At 34.9% G+C, this 11372-nt stretch overlaps 1 protein-coding gene and 1 pseudogene across 3 annotated transcripts; one reads left to right on the forward strand and one right to left on the reverse strand.

Annotated features, from left to right (window-relative positions):
• The first annotated feature begins 1693 nt into the window (after window positions 1-1693).
• Window positions 1694-1896, forward strand: LOC120781046 (annotated as a pseudogene).
• A 5061-nt stretch (window positions 1897-6957) lies between these two features.
• Window positions 6958-8764, reverse strand: LOC120780536 (jerky protein homolog-like). Of its 3 annotated transcripts, XM_040112796.1 has the most exons (3): window positions 7953-8764; window positions 7468-7897; window positions 6958-7382 (listed from the first exon to the last, which is right to left on the reverse strand). In XM_040112796.1, exons 1-2 carry the CDS (start codon window positions 8265-8267, stop codon window positions 7484-7486), a joined length of 729 nt encoding a protein of 242 aa, XP_039968730.1. In that variant the 5' UTR covers window positions 8268-8764; the 3' UTR covers window positions 6958-7382; window positions 7468-7483. The 3 variants fall into 3 exon arrangements, with proteins under 3 accessions (XP_039968730.1, XP_039968732.1, XP_039968731.1); XM_040112798.1 differs by lacking the exon at window positions 7468-7897 and having other exon boundaries at window positions 8460-8764; XM_040112797.1 differs by lacking the exon at window positions 7468-7897.
• Between the last annotated feature and the right edge of the window lie 2608 nt (window positions 8765-11372).

Raw genomic sequence — 11372 nt, forward strand, 5'->3', positions numbered from 1 at the left:
TTCTTTCGTTTTCATGTCTAGCTTTTAGAGCTTCCCAAGCCAAATTGAAATTATCGTCATTAAGAGCGAACTGTTTTACTATGACGTCTGCTTGACCTTTTGACTTGTATCGGAGGTGATAGAATTTTTGTGATTTTGATAGTTCTGGATGGTTGATGTAAACAGCTGTAAACATGTCCCGGAAGGACGGCCATTCTTCATAACCTCCATAGAACGTTTCTGTATCACATGCGGGCACCTCGAGGTGGGTGCCTGAATTTGCCCTTTGAATGTCTATTTGTGGCTGCTCTACTCCACTGTGGGGAGTAGGTGCAATTGCTTTAATTATCTTTAGTTGATCGGAGATCATAGCTTTTGTATCTTCATATTGGTCTAAACAGTTTTCAAAAATAGCGTAAGCGGATGATTTAAAATTTTTGGGTAGGTCTGAATCGTCAGGATCTACTATGTCGTCATGAGCCGCTTGGAGGCAAGTCAAAAAATTATCGAGACTTTCCTTTTTGATTTCTAATGCCGATTCAGAGTAGTCTTGAACTAACTTGTTAAACTGTCACTTTGTGAAATAAATTTTACAACCTGTTTTGAGCGTATAGCTCCTGCAGGTGTATTTTGATTTGTATCGTTATTAACCATTTTTGTATTTTTTTTATTAATTGAATTGATCTCTTTAACGAGCTCTCAATTCATATAATATAGGTACGTATATACGCATAAACATACATACAAGTCCACGTATTAGGGTGTACATACAAAACAATCGGACATCAAATATTTTAATCAATAAAATGAAAGAATATTATGTTTATTTACAATAATTTATTTTGAATATATGTTTAAATTGTTAATTACTATTAAAAACCGCGTTTTTTATTGATTAAAATATTTGATGTCCGATTGTTTTGTATTAAGGTACACCCTAATACGTGGACTTGTATGTATGTATATGCGTATATACGTACCTATATTATATGCAATTGAGAGCTCGATAAAGAGATCAATTCGCTTTGTACCTAAGTATGCACGAAATGTTTGTGCTAATATACATATACATGTGTGTTTAATTTAATTTTTTTTTTCTTTTGTGCAATGCTGCTTGTTTTTGTTTGACATAAAACCAGAGGTATTGCGGGATGTTTGCCAATGTGGTCTTTGAATAGTAGTTATGTAGTTACGTATAGAAATGTATGTTCAATTGTAGATATACCAATAATATATTTGTGTATATAATGTTCATAAACTTATTTATATTTTTGAAACTAATTTTTTTTTAAGTTATACTTCTTATACGAGTTCGGAAAAGGTTGCGATAGATTCAGGTTGCGCAATCTTGCTCAATATGAATCTACGCAACCCCTTGCTCAATATGAATCTAACACAACCTTGTCTGCGAAGATGTTCGAGCAGCAAGCGAAGCGGTGACAATCGGCGATCGTTTGTTCGTTTCTTCCGGCACAGCTCGGCTTTTCTACCAACAACACAATGTTGCCATGCTTATGCTGTTGTTGTGTTTGTAGAACAATGTTTCAATTTTTGGTTGGTGACATATTCACATGTGTGCGCATATGTATGTTTGTATGCTTGTGCATTATTGAAGTTATGCTTCTTTTTTTTCGTTTGTCTTTCCTTTCTGCGAATTCTCAACTATTTTGCGTATCTTTTGGTTGAAATACTCTGCTTTGGCCGTTGAAAAATTAAGGCTATACTTTACAGGATCATTTCTGTAGTTAGTCTTCATTTACATTTTTTGAAATCGACCCGCGATGACGAGGTATATCGTTTTATCTGATAGCGTGAGGTTTAAGAAGTTCATTTCTAATTTTGTCTTGTGGCATAATAGAAATGATATTTCTTCGAAAATTGTTCGCTTACAACGTATAAAAACGACTTCTGAGTGGTGATTTTAATGAATAAATTCCTTTTGGTTGAAATGCTCTGCGTTGGCCGTTGAAAAGTTAAGACTATACTTCTCAGGATCATTCATTCCTTTCATTTCTTCAAAGAAATTAATGACCTTTAGAAATATGCATATTTGCATTAGTTCGTTGTCATTTCCATATTCGTAGCAATAGAATTTCTATGGCATAAGTAAAGTAATGGCCGCCGATTGTCACCCCTTGCCCCTCTAGCAGCTTCGCCTACAGACATGCGTAAATATGTATGTATGTATACGTATTATCGTGAAAACATATCGACGCAGATTTTTGCGAGAAGCACCAGAAAGTTGTGCAATTTATGATTTTTAGCTTTTGCCATCGTCGCGAAAAGACGACTTGTTGGCAAAGGCATGCTCGGGGAGATGTTACGGCCTCTGTTTTTATGAATGAAGCGAGATCGCTTGTGGAATTTGCGCCTGCGTTCATGAATGAAATCGTTTTTGTTGTAAAATGTACTACACTTGTTCTTCGCCAATTTGGCTGCCATATTGTCTTGTGAAGATCAATTTTTTGTTGGTGACATATTCATATGTATACGCATATGTATGTTTGTATGCTTGTGCATTATTTGTTTGGCAATGTATGCAAATATATGTACATATAAGTATATATGAATGCATGAACATGCAAGTCAATGCGCGCACAATTAATAAGTATATTTATAAGTGATGAAAATATGATTTAAATTTCTGAACGCGCACATGCGTACACATACACTCATATGAGCATGTGCAGATACACAAGATAGGATAGAAGATGTATGCCTTTTAACATCGTATACTTTACAAATAAATATTTTTCTTACTAATAGAAATTAAATTTATTACAGCAATATACATAATATACATATACTGTGATAAATTTAATTTCTATTAGTAAGAAAAATATTTGTTTGTATAGTATACGCGATGTTAAAAGCAAAAAATTAAAAATTTATTCTGCCGAGATTCGAACCTGAGACCTCTGGTATCATCTTGACTTTCCAAGCGAAGCGTTTACCACCAACACCACCATTGACACTTAGGTTACACTGACTTAAGTATGATTTGGTTATGCATGTACATAAGAAACATACCATGATTCTAATAATTTTGTTTAAGTATAGAAATATGCTTTTGTAGAACATTTGCTTTCGCAAACATACAGACAAATGTGCAAACGACATAATATATGTATGTATGATTGTTTCGCATTTTGCTTCTACGCCGGTCAAATTTCTATACAAAAATCGCCTGAAATGTGTGAGAAAATAAAAAATGGACAACTAGGGCAAATAATTTTTAAAAAATTTATTGACAATTAAATATAAATGAAAATACATGTAAATTTACTTAAATTTATTTAAATTTATTGAAATTTCGTTTCGCATTTTTCGGCACTTTCAAATTAATTAATATAAGTAATATTCACGACTTAACCCGCACACGTCTTATTCGCGCAAAATTTCCAACATTATGAAAATTGGCGCAATTATTGACACTTGTCTTAATATACAAAATTGGGCCAAAACGAAACAATGAAGTACATAATTACTTTTGCATGTCAATATGGAAATGCCGACGGCAAAACGCTAATAGCCTTGACAGACGGCAGCGTTAATCCGGATTAACTGCGCACTTAATCAGATCCAAATTTGTAGGTGACAGACGGCAGCTATGCGAGTTTGAAACTCTCATAAACAGCTCATTGTCCTTTTTATAATATTTTCAATGAAAATTGATAGAAGATAAACATTACGGTTGTTAGCCGACCAATTTTTACCAAACCATTTTTTATTACAAAGCATATCAACACATTATTTTTAAAACTGCATCATAACATAGAAGTTTTATTGATATTATATTGAGAATTTGATAAACAGCTGTCAGGGTTGCTTGTATTTCATTCACAATAGATGAAAATTGGCCATTTTTAACAATGTTGCCAACGAAAATCTCACAAACTCCCTAAACTTTTGAGAGTTATTTTTGGATTCAGCAACAGAGTTAGCTGTGGTAACTCCTGAATTAATCCCGAAAAATGCAATTAATCTGGTTTAACGCTGCCGTTTGTCAATGCTATAAGGCATATATTGCACATATGTACATACATATCGGGTGATTTTTTTGAGGTTAGGATTTTCATGCATTAGTATTTGACAGATCACGTGGGATTTCAGACATGGTGTCAAAGAGAAAGATGCTCAGTATGCTTTGACATTTCATCATGAATAGACTTACTAACGAGCAACGCTTGCAAATCATTGAATTTTATTACCAAAATCAGTGTTCGGTTCGAAATGTGTTTCGCGCTTTACGTCCGATTTATGGTCTACATAATCGACCAAGTGAGCAAACAATTAATGCGATTGTGACCAAGTTTCGCACTCAGTTTACTTTATTGGACATTAAACCAACCACACGAATGCGTACAGTGCGTACAGAAGAGAATATTGCGTCTGTTTCTGAGAGTGTGGCTGAAGACCGTGAAATGTCGATTCGTCGCCGTTCGCAGCAATTGGGTTTGTGTTATTCGACCACATGGAAGATTTTACGCAAAGATCTTGGTGTAAAACCGTATAAAATACAGCTTCGTGCAAGAACTGAAGCCGAACGATCTGCCACAACGTCGAATTTTCAGTGAATAGGCCCTAGAAAAGTTGGCAGAAAATCCGCTTTTTTATCGACAAATTTTGTTCAGCGATGAGGCTCATTTCTGGCTGAATGGCTACGTAAATAAGCAAAATTGCCGCATTTGGGGTGAAGAGCAACCAGAAGCCGTTCAAGAACTGCCCATGCATCCCGAAAAATGCACTGTTTGGTGTGGTTTGTACGCTGGTGGAATCATTGGACCGTATTTTTTCAAAGATGCTGTTGGACGCAACGTTACGGTGAATGGCGATCGCTATCGTTCGATGCTAACAAACTTTTTGTTGCCAAAATGGAAGAACTGAACTTGGTTGACATGTGGTTTCAACAAGATGGCGCTACATGCCACACAGCTCGCGATTCTATGGCCATTTTGAGGGAAAACTTCGGAGAACAATTCATCTCAAGAAAAGGACCCGTAAGTTGGCCACCAAGATCATGCGATTTAACGCCTTTAGACTATTTTTTGTGGGGCTACGTCAAGTCTAAAGTCTACAGAAATAAGCCAGCAACTATTCCAGCTTTGGAAGACAACATTTCCGAAGAAATTCGGGCTATTCGGCCGAAATGCTCGAAAAAGTTGCCCAAAATTGGACTTTCCGAATGGACCACCTAAGACGCAGCCGCGGTCAACATTTAAATGAAATTATCTTCAAAAAGTAAATGTCATGAACCAATCTAACGTTTCAAATAAAGAACCGATGAGATTTTGCAAATTTTATGCGTTTTTTTTTTTTTAAAAAGTTATCAAGCTCTTAAAAAATCACCCGATACATACAAGTGATTCCTTGGTTGAAAGCAAAAATTGAAGCATGAGAAATTGAAATGCCGACGGCAAAACGAAATTGCTTACATTCGTACATTGCGTATGAATCATGAAAATATCGAAAATATCATCACAATGTTTAGGTAAATCTTTTATATATTTAAAATGAGTTATTATAAAATAAGATCAATTTAAAAAAAAAAAAAAAAAAAAACTGTTGGGATTCGAGAACCTACGTACCTCCAACGTGGTCGTCGTTACTTTCGAAGCGCTTACCACTTCGACCACCATTGAAACTTGGATTGCGTTGTACTAATTATGGTTTGGTTATGCAGTACGAAATATATAATGGATCGCCGATTGTTAACTCTTTCCTTGCTGCTGCTGCGCATATGTATGTTTGTATGCTTGTGCATTATTGAAGTTATACAGCTTTTTCTTTCCTTTGTCTTTCATTTCTGCGAAATGATATGCATTTCTTGGAATATCACTAAGAAGTATAACTTCATCCGCGCGTAGGGACTCCACGCACCTTTTTTTAACGTACGGAAGTGACTAAAGCGTGACGTATTTGGCGTTGGCGATAAAAGGCACTTCCAAATGTTGGCAGGGTTGCAAAGCAAGAGTAAGTTGATTGCTGGGAGAGCGATCTATCTGTATGACAACGTAGGGCCAACAAGTAACTTTATTCTTAAGCTAATAATAAAGTTTAACATTTGCGGTTAACAAGTGAGAGAGTTCTTTGACTGGTATGTTGAGCAGAATCGGATAACGTAACTTCTGAGTTACTCTGGAAGAGCAAGGAGCGATCACCTGATTCTTATTGGAATTAACTAAGTAACTACAGTTGCGAATAATACAGGAGACTGAGTAAACGGTATGACTATTCTTGTTGGAGGTTTTTCTTTTAGAATAGCGTTGCAATTGGATCACGAAGGTCGTACAAGAGAACGTATATTACAGAGAAGGTTCACGATATCAAGAATTTAGGGATATTTCAATTTTGGGATATTTACTGTTTTGGATTAGTGCATTTCACCACAGAAAATTATTAGCGCATTTCACCACTTAACATCAGGGGCACGACAATAACAGAACTGAGTAGTTGTTAGAGCCAATGGGGAAAAATATATTAATTTCAATGTTTAGAAATGTACGCTTACAGATTCGTATGTTTACAATGCGCAAACGACTGCATATAATTTATATACATACATACATACATATGTACATATGTACTTATATTTTCTATATACATATTTTATATCAAAGCACACAAGCATGTATGTATGCACGTACAAATTGAACTATTTCATGATGACTTTCTTAAAATCTTTGGAAATATATAGTAAAGTCATACATGCATTATTACCTATGTATGTAAATCTTTAATTAATGTAGGTTTGATGAGATATATACATACATACATACATACATATTTATTTACAGGTCAGGTCTTTAAAAGTTTTGATAACATGTTAAAAGACCAAGCGGCCGCACATTTGCCCATACATATACAGTGCACTCGCGGTAACGTGAACTAATTAAAACCAAGGAGTTCACGTTAGTGAAAATGTTCACGTTAGCGATTGTCGAATTTGAAGACGCAAAATAACTTCAAATTGCTAAATTCAGGATTTTTACACATTTAAATGTAAAAGTATTTTATTATTGCCATTAGTATGTTCATGGGTATGAACATATATATTAAATTGCGAATAAAATTTCACATTAGATTTATTCATTAAAAAAATCCGTTATCTTTTTCTGCTGCTTTTTCCTTTCTAATAGCTGAAATACTGCTTTCTCCCTTATGCGTCTAAGTACACTCATGTCGCTCTGATCAACCATTGCATCTCCAGCCCATTGCAATGCCTTGTTAAAGATTTCAACTGCCTCACTTGCGGCAATTTTCTTTATGGGGTCTTCGGCAATACCATCATCATCGTCACTTTCTTCAATTTCGTGGATTTCGGTGATTTCATGGATTTCGGTGGTATCATCAACACAAGGGTCATCGTTCCACTCTCGAACCATTGGCAATGTAAACTCAACCTAAAATAGAAAAAAGTAATAATGATATCAAAGTGTGTCGTAAAACTGACACTGAGGACTCAAGTCCTGAAGGAGATCAACTGACATTCGCATTAAAGAGTTTATTTCTGCACTCCATTTGTTAATGGAATGTTGTATTCAGGGTCCTCCTCGTTTCCCATTAAACTTAAAATGTTTTTCCAACAATTGGCAAGAGTTTCTGTGCTGACCCGATCCCACGCGACAGATAAAAGGGTAACAGCATCTTTCAACGTTACAGTTTTCATTGATTCAAGCAAATCTAAGTTTTTTGCTGCTATTGAAGCCAACAAACTGTTTCTGTAATATAACTTCGTTATTTTAATCGCATTTTGATCCATAGGTTGGATAAGAGGGGTGACATTTGGCGGCATAAACATGGCAATTATATTTCCTTCTTCAGTTTTTAATTCTGATTCACTTGGATGAGAGGGAGCGTTGGCAATAAGTAATAATGCCTTTATTGCTAAGTTCTTTCGCTTTAGAAACAATCTTACCTGGCCAAAAGCAAGAATTTATAATAATTATTAATTAAGCGAAAAAATTGTTTACCTGTGGCACAAAAGATTGATGGAACCAATGTTTAAAAATAGCAGACGTCATCCAGGCTGATTTCGAATTCTTATAATCCGTAGGGCAACTAAAGTGTTTAAAGCTGCGTGGATTTTTTGCCTTACCAACTACTAAAAGTTTAAGTTTATGTGCACCCGATGCTTTTTCGCAACAGAGAAATGTTATACGCTGCTTCTCCGTCTTTGTTCCTGGAGCAGTTTTCTCATGCGATGATACATAGGTCTTATCTGGCAAAAGGTTCCAGAATAAACCAGATTCGTCAGCATTATACAATTGGTCATTACATAACTCCATTTCCTCAATTTTTTGTTTTAGTTTTAGTTTAAATGGATCAACCAATTGAGGCTGCGATGAGAGTTTTTCTCCAGATACTTTAAGCAATCTAACTCCGTATCTTTATTCGTCACTAGCATTGAATCCGGTCGCGTTTTCTTTAAGTAGGGAATGCAATTCCTTAGCCTTTTCTTTTAGCATTAATCCACTTACAGGACAATTCCTTTCGCGCACCCGGATGAACCAAAGGTATAGACTTTTTTCCATAGCTGGAAGCTCTGACGATTTTAAAGTTTTTCTTTTTCCCGGTCCTTGGTATGTATTATTCACGCATTTTAAAATGACTTCTTTTTTCTTTTTAATACTGCATATTGTTGACTTAGCGACATTATATTTTTTTGCTAAGTTAGTCACACTTGTTCCTTTTTTCAGACTGTCTAAAATGTCTGCTTTTTCTTTTAATTGCAAACACTTCGATTTTTTAGAACTCATTCCGATTGATTGATCACTCCGCGAAAGAAAAAACCTGCAACTGAAGTAAGTCGTTGTCATATGGTAAAAAGTTGCGCAAATTTTTCAATATTAGGGGATTCCTCGAACTTAAAAAATAAAATTTAATGTATTCGGTGTTGTTCGTATGTTAATAAAAAGTGTAGTGAACTAAAATTTTGTTCACGTTACTGAGCTTTCTAAGTAAGTTTGTTCACGTTACAGAGTAGTCAATGTAAAAAAAGCGTGTTCACGTTAGCCGGTGTTCACGTTAGACGGTGTTCACGTTACCGCGAGTGCACTGCATAAGTATGTGTGCATGTAAGCAAATATAAAAGAACCATACGCATAATGTTTGTAAATTTGTCTACATGCAACAAATGTATGTAAATATGTACATTCAATGCTTCATGCGAAATTTCCGTTGACGCGGACAACCAATGGCGAAGCTCATATTTTTTGCTTTCATGTCAAAGAATCAATGTGTCGAAAGAATGACGCAACGACAAAGCTTCACAACATTGTGTTGTTGGTAGAAAATCCGAGCTGTGCAGAAAACACAAACGAACGATCGCCACTTGCCACTGCTTCCCTTGCCGCTGTACCAGCTTCGCTTACAAACCAACGTAGATATGGATGTTTGTGTGTGAGCTTGCATACATGTCGACTCAGATTTTTGCAAGCCGCGTAACAATATTTTGTACATTCCTTGACAAATACAGTCAATCCCGATTATGTGCCACAATCAAAGATAAAGATTTTTGTGGTTTGTTAAAAAAAATTAATATGGCACATAAGCGAGTGCGGATACTTAATCGAGTGGTACTTAAAACAATAATTTCCATGTATATCAAAAAACAACCGTGAGATGCAGCATGATATGGGCAGTTAAGAGGGCTGATTTTCATTTAAGCGGAATACTACTTAACCGGGATTCACCGTACACACGCTAAATCAGAGGAATATTGAATATTTTCTTTGGCACATTTCTTGACTTGAAAATCGACAAATAAACTATGTTGTCAATTTTATTCTATACTTATATTTGCAGGGTTGTCGCTTTTTCCTTCTCATACAAATATCAGAAATTGTTCAATTTATGATTTTTAGCTTTGCCATCGTCGCGAAAAAAAGACGCTTGTTGGCAAGGCATGCTCGGGGAGATGTAATGGTATTTGCTTTTATGAATGAAGCAAGTTTGCCTGTTGAAAGTGCGCTTGCGTTCATGAATGAAAATATTGTTGTTGTGTGTTTTTCTACAAATTTGGGCATCGACTTGGCTGCCATATTGACTTGTGACGCTGCTGATGCTATTTGAAACCATTGTTGTAGAACAATATTCGTAGTTTTTGCGGGTGACATATCTACATGTGAACGTACTTATGTATAAGTATGTATGTTGTGTATGCATTATTTGTGTGGGAATGTCATGCGCACATATTTACATGTGTACTCATATTTGTATGTTGGTTGGTATACATTATTTGTTCGGCAGTGTCATACACATATGCATGTACATACATATAGAGCAGTGCGCGCAGACTTTTTACTGATAAATGATATTACGATTTGAATTTGAATTTGAATTGTACTTACATACATACATATGTGCATATGTAATTATGCGCTGATATGTAGATGCGTATGAAAATTAAATGACATATTACCGTAATATGTACATATATTAAGTTTTTATGATATTATGATAGTATCTCATATACATATACATACATATGTATATTATATTTACAAACATATTCATATTATAATATATTCTCAAACATACTTAAGTAATATTTTAATAAATAACTCTTAATTGCACATTAACTACAAATATTGTTTTGAAAATCACATAATTTAATTAGAATGATATATGTAAATTATGCATATATTCATAGAAATACGCAAAATGATAGTCACATCAATTAACATGATGGCATGTGAGCATATAAAAATATAAGCAAAAGGCCAACATACGTATGTAATAGCAATGCATGTTTCTGAGCATAATTTTCATTAAATGCTCAGCTCTGTTCACGCGCCACTGTTAAGATTTCTCCTTCTTAGCTAGCTGTGTTGAAATGCACTCATCGCATTTTGTTAGCTTTTGACAGTTTACACGCCTGTCCGTTGTTGGACATTCTCTATAAATTTACGTTCTCTGGTCGTAATACGAGAAGTACTTAGCGACACCAGTATATGTGATTAATAAATTAAATTAATATTAATAAAAAGTTTAAGACTTTTATTCACTTATATTCGCCGTACGGATAAACTGCGAAAAGAAAATTAGCGGACACTTAAAATGGGTAGATATGTATGTATGTGAGTAAATACATATATGTAAAGCTTCCTCGTATATGTTTAAAAGATGTGTAAAAGAGTAATTTACTCTTTGTAATTTATATCTATATAAATATATGTATATCGTATATTTGTATGTATGTGATGTATGTCAAGTTTTATTTACACATATGTATGTATGTATGGTTTTCAGTTTAAATATTTTTTCTCTTTTGTCTGCTTATGATTTGCCTTGGCTTATTTTAAGCAGTCCTGCTTATCATGGTATGGAGGAGTAAGGAAAGTCCCATTCATCGTAGAAAAAAGAGCCATTCACAGTCCTTAACCTACCCC

This window comes from Bactrocera tryoni, unplaced genomic scaffold, assembly GCF_016617805.1.
Source record: "Bactrocera tryoni isolate S06 unplaced genomic scaffold, CSIRO_BtryS06_freeze2 scaffold_25, whole genome shotgun sequence".
Taxonomy (NCBI): Eukaryota; Metazoa; Arthropoda; class Insecta; order Diptera; family Tephritidae; genus Bactrocera; species Bactrocera tryoni.

Bases quoted from the DNA above. Each gene is read 5' to 3' on its own strand.
- LOC120780536 (XM_040112796.1), bottom strand. From the start codon at position 8,267: ATGGAGTTATGTAATGACCAATTGTATAATGCTGACGAATCTGGTTTA. The intron at 7,898-7,952 runs GTAAACAATTTT...GCTTTTGGCCAG, and splicing joins ATCAATCTTTTGTGCCACAG to GTAAGATTGTTTCTAAAGCG.